The 15,206-nt window shown below is 47.2% G+C and overlaps 1 protein-coding gene across 13 annotated transcripts in view; it reads left to right on the top strand.

The window, feature by feature from the left end:
- Positions 1 to 15,206, top strand: part of LOC128344439 (zinc finger and SCAN domain-containing protein 2-like) — a 40,014-nt gene that overhangs the window by 24,635 nt on the left and 173 nt on the right. For 5 of the 13 annotated variants that reach the window (XM_053294536.1, XM_053294533.1, XM_053294534.1 and 2 more), the window contains exons 5-6: positions 5,359 to 5,427; positions 7,928 to 10,646. The exons of 1 other annotated variant lie outside the window; for it this stretch is intronic. In XM_053294536.1, coding sequence (XP_053150511.1) covers positions 5,359 to 5,424 — 66 coding nt within the window. In that variant the 3' untranslated portion in view covers positions 5,425 to 5,427; positions 7,928 to 10,646. 7 more of the 13 variants (XR_008315855.1, XR_008315856.1, XM_053294538.1 and 4 more) reach the window with 7 other exon arrangements.

The raw sequence follows: 15,206 nt of genomic DNA, 5'->3' as shown, positions 1-15,206 counted from the left end.
TCTGCCTACTCTGGTACCAACCTCTTTGCCCCCCCCCCCTTGATTCGGTGCTAGTGGATTCTAAAGACAAGAAAAAAGTCATGCCTTCCAATAGGCGGGACTTTTGTAGGTACCCACGAGGCCAAAACTATCCCTTTCGTAACTACAGCCAGCCACAATTCCAGTCCTCCTCCCTCTCAGGAGACAATAGGCAAACTCCCTTCAGGAACTTCAACAGGTCTCAGTGGAGACCCAGGGGCAGAGGTGCCTTCAGACAACAAGGCACAAAGTCACCCAACCCCGCCAACCAATTTGGCAAAAGACAATGACTATCCAGCCATCGGAGGCAGACTGCACCTGTTCGCTCTCACGTGGCAGTCCTCAACGCAGGACCAATGGGTCTTAGACACCGTGACTCACAGCTACGCCATGAAATTCTCGTTCCCTCCTCCAGACTTCTTCTTCACCACTCCATCTTCCCGACGTCTCGAGAAGCGTCTTCTGATGCTCGAAGCGATTCAACATCTCCTCAACATAGGGGCGATTGAGCCAGTTCCCTGCACGGAAGAATGTTCCGGTGTCTACTCGCTTCTCTTCTTGGTCCCCAAGAAAGACGGGTCCAGACGGGCGGTCTTGAATCTGAGGCGCCTCAACCGCTATGTAAAGAAACAGAAGTTCCGGATGGAATCCCTCCGCTCCATCAAACAGGCCATCCTCCCCAACGGGTTTCTGGCCTCCATCGACCTCTCCGAGGCCTACCTTCATGTGCCTATTCACCCAACGCACAGGAAGTACCTCCGGTTCTTCTACGACGGCCGCCACTTCCAGTATTATGCTCTCCCGTTCAGCCTGTCCTCGGCCCCACGGGTGTTCACCAAAATCATGGCAGCCATGACGGCACACCTGCGCCTCCAGGGCATCCGGATCCATCCGTACTTGGATGACCTACTCGTGAGAGCTCCGTCGTTCGAAACTGCCACACGCCACGTGCTTTCCACCTTGGACTGTCTCCGGGACCATGGGTTTGTGGTGAATCAGGACAAGAGCCACCTGCGCCCCTCTCAATCCCTCCAACATCTCGGGGTGGTATTCCACACCGTCCTGGCCCTAGTGTCACTCCCGGAAGACAGGAGGACCAAACTTACCAGTCTCCTTCAGCCTCTCCTCCACGCAAAAAAGGCGGATGTGATGCTGCTAGCCCAAATATTGGGGATGATGACTGCGGCAATGGAGTGCGTACCATGGGCCAGATGGGATTCCAGACCCCTCCAATGGCTCTTACTTCCCTACCAAGACCACATAACTTCGGGCTCTCATGTAGCGGTAGCACTGCCCAGCAGGGTTCGTCGCTCCTTCCTCTGGTGGGTCTCCCCCGCTCTGGAGAAGGGCCTTCTCTTCACAGAACCTCTAGGACCCTGATTACCTCCGATGCCAGCTGCTCCAGCTGGGGAGCAGTATGCCTAGGTCACCCAGCACAGGGTCTCTGGTCCTCAGAGGAAAGCTCCTGGAGCATCAATCGCCTGGAACTTCAAGCTGCCAGACTCGCCCTACTGGCCTTCCAGAACATCATTCAGGGGTCTCATGTTCTTCTCAGAACCGACAACACCACAACCAAGGCTCACATAAACCGTCAAGGGGGCACACGTTCCAGGGGCCTGCTGTTAGAGACGAATCTTCTGTTCGACTGGGCAGAGAGGAATATCCTGTCCATCAAAGCGGAACATCTGAGCGGAGTGAACAACACGGTAGCGGATTGGCTAAGCAGGCACTCGGTCGACCCATCCGAATGGAGTCTTCATCCTCGGGTCTTCACTCAGGTCACACAGCGCTTTGGCACTCCTCTGATCGATCTCTTCGTGTCTCCCCTCAATGCTCAACTTCCAAAGTTCTTCACGAGGTATCTCACACCATCTGCCGCAGGCACAGATGCTCTCGCTCTCCCATGGCCAAAGGCTCTCCTTTATGCCTTCCCTCCCACTCCCATTCTTGGCCAGGTGATCAGGAAGATCCGCATGGAACGGGCCGAAGTCATTCTGATAGCCCGTCATTGGCCCCGAAGGACATGGTTGGCGGACCTTGTCAACCTCAGCGCGTCCCCCCGTGGCGATTGCCCCCTTGCTGAGATCTACTGCTTCAAGGGCCCCTCCACCACCCGGACCCAGAATGGCTACAGCTCTGCGCGTGGAAATTGAATGCGACAACCTGAAGTCCACGGGTTACTCCTCTCAAGTCCTAACTACGATTCTGGCCTCCCGGCGCCCGTCTACTCAATGGATTTATCAGGCTACATGGGCAGCCTTTTCCGGATGGGCCTGCGTGGACTTTTTGCAAGCCTGGCTGACGCTGCATCTCAAGCCCTCCACCTTGTGAAGACAAGTGTCCGCATTGGCGTCTGTTTTGAAGATTTCAGATCCCGGCACACAGTCTCTCCACCCTCACATTTCCCGTTTTCTCAAAGGGGCGTCGAACTTAGCCCCCCCTCCTGTTCCCCGGTTTCCATCTTGGAATCTCAACAAGGTTCTGAATGCACTGACGACTCCCCCATTCGAACCTCTGGGATCCATCCCTCTAAAACTGTTATCTTACAAGACTCTTTTCCTAGTTGCTATCACGTCTGCCCGGAGGGTTTCCGAGTTAGGGGCCCTCTCTGCACGCAAGGAATTATGTGTTTTCCTGCAAGACAAGGTTCATCTGACCCTGGACCCTACGTTCCTTCCCAAAGTTAATTCCATTTTTCATCGAGCTCAGGAAGTCGTCCTTCCGTCCTTCTGCCCAAACCCTTCCCACCCCACAGAATTGCGTTGGCATAAACTGGATGTCAGGCGCGCATTACGCTTCTATGTTAGGTGGACCAAAGATATTCGGAAATCAGATGCGCTGTTCGTATCTTTCTCCTCTCATAACCTAGGCCATTGACCATCCAAGTCGTCTTTAGCGGCTTGGATTAGAGCATGCATTAAGATGGCCTATGAGAGCCTAGGCCTCAGTCCGCCCCTAGGCATTACGGCTCACTCCACATGTAGTGCTGCAGTCTCTGCGGCCTTCTCTTCTCAGGCACCCTTAGCAGATATCTGCAGAGCCGCAACCTGGAGTTCTGTCACCCCATTCATTCGTCATTACAAAATTCTGTCATTCTTGGAGTCTCAGGCAGCCTTTGGCCGCAGAATCTTACAGCAGGTAGTGTGACATTGTTCCCTCCCATTTCGACAGGGACATATACAGATCTCAGCTTGGGCATGTCCCATACTGATGATCTCCAGACAGGGGGAAAAGGAACAATTGGTCTTACCTTGTGAAGGGTCCTTTTCCCCTGATCTGGAGATCATCAGGATCTCGGATGTCTTCTCGGATGTCTTCTCTGCCACGCTCAGGTTCTGGGCTAGTTCGTTTTTGGGTGGAGGTAGGTCTCCAGGGTTGCAGATTCCACCGATTTGGTGCCTTTTTCCTTTCTGTCCTGCTGTTTTCTTCTTGGAGTTACCTTTATGGAGTGTGGTATGGTTCTTGTTCTTTTACATGTTTTAGTTGTTTCTCGGCAGAGCATTTCAGGTCCTCTTCACCTTTCACGCCAGTTCCGGAACTGGGGACGGTACCAGACGGTGGGAGGATCTACAATTTGAATATCCGGTCTTGTCTTGAGCATGCTCAATGCTTGATCCCATACTGATGATCTCCAGATCAGGGAAAAAGGACCCTTCACAAGGTAAGACCCAATGTTCCTTTTTAGTTAGGAAAAGAGGCAACTATGGGGAGACATGATCAAGGTGGATAAAATTATGCATGGAGTACAGAGTGGACAGGGACAACTTTTTCTCCCTCTTTCTCACAACACTAGAACCAGGAGTCATCCCATGAAACTGATGGAAATTTAGGACCGACAAAAGGAAGTACTCTTTCACACAGTACATAATTAATCTACGGAATTCTCTGCCATGGGATGTGGTGATGGCCACTAGCTTGGATGGCTTTAAAAGGGGCTTGGACAAATTCATGGAGGACAGGTCTATCAATGGCTACTAGTCTGGTGGCTACAGGCCGCCTTCAGCCTCTAAGATGCCTCTGAATACCAGTTGCAGGGGAGCAACAGCAGGAGAGGGGGCATGCCCTCAGATCTCTCCTCTGGGCTTCCCAGATGCGCTGGTGGACCGCTATTGGACTATATTGGATGCTGGACTAGATAGGCCTTGGGCCTGATCCAACAGGACTGTTCTTATGTTCTGAGAGTAGCTTTCAACAAGTATTTAAAACAAAAGCCTCTATTAAAAACACACAAACCCACCAACTTACAGAACAGTCAAGTTTAAAAAACCATGAACATTAGGCACAGCAAAGAAGAAAATGCATCCCAGCAGTAGAGTGGAACCCCTCTTGAGATACTGTCGGAAGGGCTTCCGTTTCTGCCTCTCTAGTCTTCCAAGTTTCTCTCTGCTACTTTGTTGTTCACTTCATTGCTGGCAGGTAGGTGGGCAGCAATGGATAGGGTGGAGACAAAATGTTTTGAGTCCCTCATCCCAGTCTGCCATGTACGCAGCCCTGCTGTGAATGCATCAGCTGCCGGGAAAGGTTTAGACAGACTTGCTTTGGAATAAATAATAAGAGATTTCATGCAGCTGAGCATGGCAGAGTTTAAGGCTGCATAGCTATTTCTTTTCCAAGTAGCTGCCAACGTGAGCCAAATTGTCTGAATATAGTTAACAAGGTAAATAAGCTGAGGCAAGGGCTAAGGATGTCCATGGGCCTCCCAACCGGTTTGAAAGACCGGCAGTTTGGCTGGTTTGAAGGTGGGGGGGGAGCATACCTTTAAGGGTGGGGGAGGGTACCCTTACTCCTACCACCGCGTTTTCCCCACCAGCACTCCATTTTAAAAGTGTCCGTCGGGATGGAAGCATACCTCCCTGCCGCCCCGTGTCCTCTTTGGCCAGAAGTAACAGGAAGTACCCGGTGCATGTCGGATGAGCGCGCGTGCCGGATGTGCGATCGATGGCTGTGGGTGCACACATGTGCCTGGCGTGTGCACATGCACTGGGCACTTCCTGTTACTTCCAGTGGAAAGAGCGGCAGGGAGATAGGCTGCCACCCCAACAGACACTTAAAATGGAGCGCTGGTGGGGGAAACACAGTGGGAGAGATAAGGGCATCCTCTCCCACCCTTAAAGGTATGCTCCCTGCCTTTGAGCCACCCCCTGCCTGTTCCGTGCACATCCCTAGCAAGGGCTGAGATCATCCCCGCCCCCACTCCTGGATCTACCCAAAGGAAACCGATGAGGCAGGAAGAGAAGCTAGCTAAAGAGCAAGGGACCAGGCACAACTCTGACTGAAGCTCAGCTGCTTTGCTCTCTGTGGTGCAAAAGCGTTAAACGTCTTCTCCCCTCCCACCCACAGGAGCCCAGTTCTCTATGGACTCTGGAAGTGACAGAAGGGACACAAGTATATTTGGCTCCCACATAGAAGGTAAGGTGGCCGGGAAGTGAGCCTGAGATTATTTGTTGTCAGGTCCCCGAACAACTGGACCCTCTTTTCTCTCATCCACATGCAAGGATACATATTTGGGGGTTTCTGTTGTCTGGTGGGGCTTTGAGAGAGAGAGGCGTCAGTCTCTTGCTTAAGTAATCTTGGGCAGACCCTACAATAGAGCTCCAAGTATTAATCCAGTAGATTAATCCGTCAGAGCTTTTGATGGTTACTTGCTGGGGTCCAGTTTTAGTCAGTGAAGAAAATTTAAATTGTAACAGTGAGTTGGGGGACACAGAACAGAGCATTTTTGCTCTGATCTGTTGTAATAGTAAAGGCAGAAGTGGTTGTTCTTGCATATTCAGTAAGATGGCTGACATCCAGACTAAATTACTCTAAAGGTTTAATGGCGCAGTGGGGAAGTAACTTGCCTAGGGAGCAAGAGGTTGCTGGTTCGAATCCCCACTGGTATGTTACCCAGATTATGGGAAACACGTATATCGGGCAGCAGTGATATAGGAAGATGCTGAAGTGCATCATCTCATACTGTGCGGAGATGGCAATGGTAAACTCCTCCTGTATTCTGCCAAAAAACCCCACATGGCTTTGTGGTTGCCAGGAGTCGACACCAACTCAATGGCACAACTTTACCTTTACTTTAGAACTACTGAACTGAGATGATCAGGGGCATAGAGCACCTTCCTTACAAGGTAAGGCTACAACACCTGGGACTTTTTAGTTTAGAAAAAAAGATGACTGAGGGGCAACGATAGAGGACTATAAAGTTATGTATGGTGTGGAGATATATAGATACATTTTTTCCTCCCTCTCACATAACACTAGAACCGGGGGTCATTCCATGAAACTGATTGCTAAGAAAATTAGGACTGACAAAAGGAAGTACTTTTTCACACAATGCATAATTAACCTATGGAATTCTCTGCCACAAGATGTGGTGACAGCCACCAGCCTGGGTGGCTTTAAGAAGGGCTTAGAAATTTTCAGGGCTGCTCAACTTCTGCCCTCCTGCAGATAGTGGTTTACAACTCCCACAATCCCTGGCTGTTGGCCACTGTGGCTGGGGATTATGGGAGTTGTAGTCCAAAAACAGCTGGTGGGGAGGGTAAGTTGAGCAGGTCTGGCTTTGATAAATGTATGGAGGATAAGTCAATCAATGGCTACTAGTCCTAAGAGGTGAGATGCCTCTAAATACCAATTGCAGGGGAGCAACAGCAGGAGAGTGAGCATGGCCTCAGCACTGGCCTGTAGACAGTGCTAAAAAATATAAATTATGATGCAGAGAAAAATGGAATCCTCTGATCTGTTTAAATGTTGTCAAGGAGCATATTTTGCTTATCTTGTACCATTTATTTGGCTTCTGACAGCAGCCACAGGAAGGGCAAAAGAACCGAGCTGGGTAATGAAGTCCCTCCTCCCGACTCTGTCTTCCAAAATGTCAATAGAAATTGGCCTACAAATAGTCAAGACTATCTTCTGCCCCTCAAGGACTGAGAATTTCTTTATTTTTTAGCTATGTCTACAGGGAACAAAATGCAGGGCGAGGAAGAGAGAACAGCTTTTCCATTTGCATACTTAACTGTGAGTTCAGAATACAGTGCAGCATTTCAGTTGAATTGGTGGAGGCTCTGGTGTGTACACACACACACACACACACACACACACACGGTGACATACACCTCCAGTTACAGGTGACTGTGAACTGAAGGATACTCAGCATTTTAGTTTCTTCAGAAGCAGCACCCCAGTATGTTGCAGGATGCTTGGGAACGAGGGTTATCACCCAGTTAAAGGGATCTGTCAATTAATCCTAAGAGGCCTGCCTGATTAAACCTGAATTATTTGCATATTAAACAGTTCTGAAGAAGGAAGCATTCTTTTTCAATGATGCTCATGTGTTGCAGCAGATATGGTTTGAGAAGAGGTGTTCCCTCTTGTTTGAGAATGAAGGAGGAAGACCTTGAGACTCTTCTCATGTGCAGCCTAGCCCAGCTTTTAGCCTGGGTTAACGGCACCAGTACACTGTTAACCCAGGCTCCATTTAGCCTGAGGAGACACAGGGATGAACGCCTAGAGCGCTTGTCTCCTGTGGGAATCCCCCAATAGACTGCGCTCAGTGCACGGTGTATTGTGGAATACCCGGCATCATCCCAGCCTCTGGAGCTCCAGTGCAGATCTTCAGAGCACACAGTGTTGCACCAGCTCCTAAAGTGATCATTGGGGGGTGGCGGGGAGGAGCACAGCCTTCCAGCTACCCAGTCGTGTAAATGGGCTCCTTTTCTAGTTTGGCACTTGCCACCAGCAGCTTTTCTAACGGTTTATATTAAGTAATGAACACGTTTTAAAAATCTGCTTAATTGGGCACAATTTTTTAATTGATTAACTGATTTAATATAACCAATTAATTGGCTAAATTGCTAGTGCTTTTCTTGCTTTCTGTGATTAGCGTCATTTTGTAGCTACTTTTGTTTTGTCTCAACAGGTGATGAAGTAGTGGGTATACAGGAGGTGGAGATCTTTCAGAAGGGATTCCTTGAGTATTTGGAATCAACTTGAATGCTGTTGAACAGATGCCAAGAAATCATGTTCCAAGATCCACACCTGGGAGAAAATGCAGGGCAGTGGTAGAAGATCTTGCAGGAGAGGGGTTGTAAATTCTTGGCACCTGCCAAAAGTTTGATCAGAATTGTGTGCCAGCTTAGAATCCATATGGTTAAGAAACAAGAGGTGCTCTGCATTGTTAGAAAAGTTGCAAACGATACTGACATATCAAACACTTCACATTCCTGAGGCTTATCAGCCAAAGCACTGATTCTTGGAAAATCTTTACATTCAAATGCTCAGCTGTAAAGAACACAATGGGAGACCCATACAAATTCACTGCCCCTCTGAAAGTATTCCATGAAAGAGTTCTCATGGGTGTGAGAGATTGCCTCTCCCTCCAAATCCTAAATTTACTGAAGTCTTTCTCTCTTGCTCACTTTTTTTTGACAGACATAGACCTTTTTCTCACAATCTCGTGAGTGGGTTTGAGGGCCCCAGCCCCCCAGAAATCCCATAATGCACTGCACAATCCCCCAGCAACAGCTAGGAGCCTGCTCATGTGTCAGCGCTAGCTGGGAGCAGCCGCTGCTGACACATGAACAGTTTGCCCGGGTGAAGGGCACACTCGCTCCCCTAACCTCGGCTTGCGGGCTCCTTAGGCAGGTCTGCTGCCAAGAGCTACACAGCTCCTGGTGGTTCTCACAGGCAGCCAATCCCAGGTTTAGCTGCTTGCCTCATACATTGATGAAGAAATCAGGCTGGTATTCCATAACTAAGGCAGATAATATATTCTGTGTAAAAGATGGGAAATGCACCTTGGGGGTGTGGCTTTAATCTGGTCTGACTTCTGCACTGTGTGTCTGTGTAGAGTCTGATTGTATTGTTGTTCAATGGACAAATGAAAGCTGTTGCAGGTTAGTTCTGAAATGTATAACACTGTAGCCCTATTCACACATTATTTTCACACAAATGCTTGTACATGTGTACAGACATCTATACAAACAACATGATGTCTGAATAGGGTTTATATATTGCCATAAACCGCCCATCCAGGCACAGTCCATGCCCTTTGTTGCTCTCTTTAGCATCATGCAATGGTAAAGGGAGTAAGTTGTCAGTGGTATAAAAATAGCAAGTCAGGTCATTGACTTGCAGTTAGAACTAATAGACCTTCACCCTATCCAAGAATTCTGCAGATGCATTTGCCTGTTCTAGGGAGACCCTCCTAATTATTCCTAGTGTGGGATTACTTTCTTCCTGTGTGCAAACTTTATTTTATGTCAAAGAAGACACATTAGACAGAACCTGTAGGATAGATTATTCCACCCTGTGTAAAGGTTTCACATATGCTGGGAGAAAGCATATGGGTGCTCTTAAGTGTAGGAAAATGTTTCCTTAGCAAATCATACCACTATCATAATGTCCATAGGAGAGATAAATCACAGCAAGGCAGTGTTTGCATATACCTAATCACCATTTAAAGCAGGGCTGCTCAACTCATCCCCACCCCCTGCTGTTTTTGGACTACAGCTCCCAGCATCCCCAGCCACAGTGGCCAGTAGTCAGGCATGATGGGGGTTGTAGGCCAACATCTGCAGCAGGGCCAAAGTTGAGCAGCCCTGATTTAAAGCATGCACAAAATGTACCTACCTAGTCTCTTGAGCAGAAATATATTATAAGCCCATTCACACATTGTTCAACACTCATACAATGAGTGTACAGTGTAAGCAGGTACAGATCTGTACACAGGTACAGTCATTCACATGTTATGTTGAACGCAGATACAGAAGTACATTTCCGATCTGGATGCATTTGAAGGCCCTGTATCCAGCTTCACTTTTAAAATGAACCCAGGTACAGTCATTCACACAAACTCATGTACGAGTGTACAGACATCTGTATACTCGTACAGCATAATGTCTGAAATCGGGCTTATATGGAGGGTAACCCTCAAACATTACTTGAACTTGAATTTGCTTGGAAATGTTTACATTTGCCCAAATTGATTAAAAAAGACACACACACACACACACTTGCAGTCAGGATACAATTGGACTGAGGAGCTGGGAGGGAGAAGAGTGTAAGTCATGGATTTTGTCAAGCTAATACTTGATGATACTGCCTTTATGAGAGTAACCAAGCAGACATGGGGCTATGAGAGTTCTTGGCTGTATAAACATCCCTGTGCTAGGAGATGCAGCAGATCCCCAGCCATCCTCAAACATGCCTGGGGTTGAGAGAGTGCACAGCTCAGCTGCCATCCAGTGGCTCTCAATGTGGCTTCTAGCCAGGGGATGGAGTGCCAGGTGTGTGTGGCTTCTAGGCTGTTGCTGTGCTCTCTGCAACCTGCATGTCAGGAAGGGCTGTAGCTCAGTGGTAGAGCAGACCCGTTGGGTGCCAAATGTCCCTAGCATCTTCAGGTAGGACTGGAAAGAGCCCTCTCTGAGACCCTGAAGAGCCACTGTCAGTCAGAGTAGATGGTACTGAGCCAGAGGAACCAATCAGGAGTCTGGCAGCACCTTTGTACGTCCGCATGCTTTGAGTCTGGAGCATCACTGCAAGACCCCGCAACACTGTTGGGTGTGGCTCAGGCCCTTATCGCTTCGAAAAGTGTCTCTGGAAAACATTTTAGAAAATAAAATTCTGCTCACCCTGGCTTTCCATGGTATTCAGTAGCTTTCATTTAATGGTACAAATAAGTATTTAATGATGTGTTTATGGCTGATTAGTTATATTACTTTTTTATTGCTAAGTAGTGCATTTGCCTTTTTGTAAGCTGCCCTGGCCACTCAGTAATTGGGTTGGTTTATACATTTTATTTCAACACATTTTTTAAAAATGAATCTTTTTCAAGAAAACGAGTCTTAAGTTTGAAAATTTCAGAACTGAATGTGCAAAATGTCACATTGGGCCTGGTCTTTTATGAATTCTGTTCAGTCCACTGTCCAGCCATTCCTACAGTTGAGATGCATTTCTAATAGGCCAAGACTGGAAAATGTTAAAACAGCTATGGGCCACTACCTGAGAGCATCAGAATTTCAGATTGCCAGCCCTTCAGAGAACATAAAAGGAACTCAAGACTGTTAGGTGCCAGCATCAAGTTTCTTGGCATTCTGCACTGGATGCCTGTGCTTTTGCTTTCTGCTTTTGTTGCTGTTGGGAACATGCCAAGCTGATTTTGGAATCAGAGTCGCATACATGATCCCACCCCCTGCCCTTTGTATGCTCACAGCAATCCTGTGAGGTGGGTCAGGCCTTGCCCAAGGAATGTCTCGCCCAAGGTTACCGGGTGAGTTTCCTGGCTGAACAGCAATTGGAGTCCTGCGGAGGCTTCCCCAGTCCTGTGTCAACTTGAGCCCACCCTTATGTGCACCTGCTGCTGAACAATGCACCTGGCTATTCAGAGGGGAGGAAATCCCACCTGCACCTTAGGTACACTAATCCTGTTTTTCTCTAGGCCTGCCTGTAGCATTCAGCACACTTAGACTTGTTTTTAGCCCTCCCCTCTTATCCTTCCAACAATCCTGTGAGAAGTTAAGCTGAGAGGTGGTGATGGCTCAAGGGTTATCCAGTGAACTTTCTGGCTGAGCACAAATTTGAACCTGGGTTTCTCCTTTCTGAATGTAATGCTTATGCTCTCTGAGGGAGTTGATCTGGGGCACCAGGGGCAGTGCAGGTTTCCGGATGTGCTCAAGCAGGCCTCAGCTTAGGCCCCCCAGCTTTTTTAAACTACAACTCCCATAATCCCCAGCCACAGTGGCCAATACCAGGGATTATGGGAATTGTAGGCCAAAATCTGCAGGAGGACCAAAGTTGAGCAGCCCTGTGCTTAAGTGAAATTGTGCCGCAGCAGTCCACTGGAGGGTAGGATGATGAGGGAGAGGACAGAACAAAACACTGGTGGGGAACCCTGTGTTATGTCTAAGGGCCAAAGGGCTGCTTCTTTAAAATGAAGAATGGAGATGCCAAGGTTGCCAGGAACCTGCTAGCTTTTGCATTGAGGGTCATATTTTGTGTCCTTGGGAGAAGTACAGATATGCAACTTTATGGGCTCTTCCCTTTATTATGCAAATAAATCAAAATGATGTGGATGTACTTATTTGCTTGTGTTCCATTTGCATGAATAATTCTGGGCGTAACACACTCAACATACGATTTTCAGGTAAGGGGACATTTGGGGGGCTATATATGATGATCTTAACAGAAAGACCAATATCTTATTCTTTTGGATAAAGAAGGGCAAGAGGACCAAGACGGGTAAGTGAGGGACAGTTAAAAGAGTATTCACAGAAAAGAACGGGGATGGTGACAAAGAAGGAGGGGCAGGTAGCCATGCAAGCTGCAGCCAGATGTGGATTTTGACCAGGGGAAGAGGTGTAGATACTGCCTTCACATTTCTAGCTATCTCCATAATCATAAGGGCATTAAACAATTATGATAAATGCACAGAGTGTCTCATTAATCCAAATTCTGGCCAGATGCTGGATTCTCAGAAGATGAAATAGACTTCCTTGAAGAGAATTTTCTGAAATCAAACTTCAGGCCATACAATCTACATTGTTTTTTCTCTGTGACTATATCAACAGGTGGGGTGGGGGTTTAAAACAACAACACCATTCCGCCCCCAGGAAAAAAACACTTTTCTCTTGGAGGCAGTAATGATAGTTGGACTCAAAACTATTTGATGATCATAAAGATTTGCTGGTTTGTGGATTGTTTCTCGATTAGAATCCTTAAAAAATCCATGCTAGGACATAGTTGTGCTCCATATAGCTCTGTGTTCTGTCTACCAACAGTGGCTAGACAGAAAGTTTGTAAGGAACACTTGTATGGTTGACAAGGAATAATTTACTGCATTAAAAACAGCAGCAACAACCCTAAGCTGTTCGCGTTACACAGATCTCTGATTGTACAATTAAATTAAACACAGTGGCTGACATCCAGGCTAATTTACTAAATAGCTCTACTCAGGACTCAAAAGGACCACTTAATTTCAGCAGGATTAAAGTTATGCTGTCGAGTCGGTGTCGACTCAGTGATCACAGAGCCATGTGGTTTTCTTTGATAGAATACAGGAAGGGTTTACCATTGCCATCTCCTGTGCAGTATGAGATAGATATGAGGTCAGCTAGGCTCAAACACCTTAAGTGGCACAGTGGGGAAATGCTTGACTAACAAGCAGAAGGATGCTGGTTCAATCCCTGCTGGTACTATATCGGGCAGCAGCAGGGGCATAGCTAGGGGAGAGGGGCTCGTGTTTGCCCCTCTCTCTGGCAGCCCCTTGTAGTGAGGGAGATAATGAAGAATGTAGGGAGCATGGAGCTGCCCCCCCCCCGGGTTCTTTGAACCCTTTTGCTCAATTGTAGCTACACCCCTGGGCAGCAGCAATATAGGAAGATGCTGAAAGGCATAATGTCATACTGCACAGGAGGAGGCAATGGTAAACCCTTCCTGTATTCTACCAAAGAAAACCACAGGGCTCTGTGGATGCCAGGAGTCAAAATTAGCAATAGCAATAGCACTTACATTTATATACCGCTCTATAGCTGGAAGCTCTCTAAGTGGTTTACAATGATTTAGCATATTGCCCCCAACATTTCTGGGTACTCATTTTACTGACCTCGGAAGGATGGAAGGCTGAGTCAACCTTGAGCCCCTGGTCAGGATCGATCTTGCAACCTTCTGGTTACAGAGTGGCAGTTTTACCACTGCGCCACCAGGGGCTCTTTTGATTTGATGGCACACTTTACTTTTACCATTGCCATCTCCCCTGTGGTATGAGCCTTGGGCCTGATCCAGCAAGGCTGTTCTTATGAGATGATGCCTTTCAGCATCTTCCTATATCACTGCTGCCTGATACAGGTGTTTCCCATAGTCTGGGAAACATACCAGTGGGGATTCAAACCAGCAACCTCTTGCTCCCTAGGCAAGTTACTTCTTCACTATGCCAGGATTACTCAGTAGTAATTTAGTCTGTCAACCAGTTAAATAAAACAAGCATGTATTTGTTAGTACTACAAATACAAACATTTGTTTGTTTGTTTCACGTGAGCTTCATAACAATTGGTGACACACTTACTGCAAACTCTTCAAAACCATTTTGAAGCAGAATTGTACTCTGCTAACACTGTACAGGCATTCAAAGTTTCTCACTGAAGAGCAAATCTGGTAATCCTGCCTTTTGGAAGGAATTTCAAGTGAATCGATCTGCAAGTCTGAAAAGAACTCATGGCACATTCCACTTTCAGATTGTTATTGTAGTTCAGATTGTTATATTAGGATAACTTGCACAATGTACATTTGCTTCCACTAATCACTGTTGTTAATGTGCACAACTATTTTGTATGTGGAAAATATTGGTTTTTAAAAATTGATTTGCTTTTGTTTACACTTCCAAAGTCATAGTTCCTAATTAAAATACATGACAACAATGAACAGGGGTTTATGTTTGTTATCCTTACCTATCAAAACTTTTTGCCAGGAATCTCCTTTATGGTGACCTAACCACCCAAATCTTCTGCCTGCCCCCACCCTGATGGCCTCTCCTCTCTTCCAGGGGTGGACTTGGGGAAACCCAAAAACTCTTAACAATCATGGATCCAGCATTTCCTCAGACCTGGCCAGAGGGACTGTACAGCTGCCACCTTTTTTTCTGTCAAGACTGTTATGGGACAGATAAACATGGGGGGAGATGAGTTAGGCAGGCACAGAAGGGGCAAAAAGTATTTATGAGTGGGTGAACTGGGTCCTACATTGAGATTTTGAAACAGAAAGTGGGGGCAGGAGTGGGGGCAAACTGCACCTATTTAATATCTGCATGTCACACTGAGTTCCTAAAAATACCTGGACGGGAAGAAGGAGATGGCAAATCGATGCGTTGCAAAAAGACCTGATTTGGGATAGGTTTTTTTAGCCAGCCGTGATTAAGCGCTTAATGGCCTATTTGACTGTTAGTAAATGTTTCGAGTCAATCTATATTTTATGTGTGGATACCAGTTTTTATCTTAATAAATATATTTGTCTCAACACTGACTCGACGGCACACTTTACCTTTACCGTTAATGTGCCACTAGACTCTTAGTTGTTTCTTGTGTATTGCAGTCTACGCGCCCCAAGCCTTGGGCATGAGGCTGGCCAGAAGTCCGGAGGAGAAAAGGGGGGGAAATCCCAACGCTGAAAGTTGCGGTGGCCACCAGAGGCCTCTCGATTTTGCTAGC

This window comes from Hemicordylus capensis, chromosome 2, assembly GCF_027244095.1.
Source record: "Hemicordylus capensis ecotype Gifberg chromosome 2, rHemCap1.1.pri, whole genome shotgun sequence".
In the NCBI taxonomy this organism is placed as follows: Eukaryota; Metazoa; Chordata; class Lepidosauria; order Squamata; family Cordylidae; genus Hemicordylus; species Hemicordylus capensis.
Note: the sequence above shows the minus strand (reverse complement) of the source record. Positions and strands in the feature narration are given on the sequence as shown.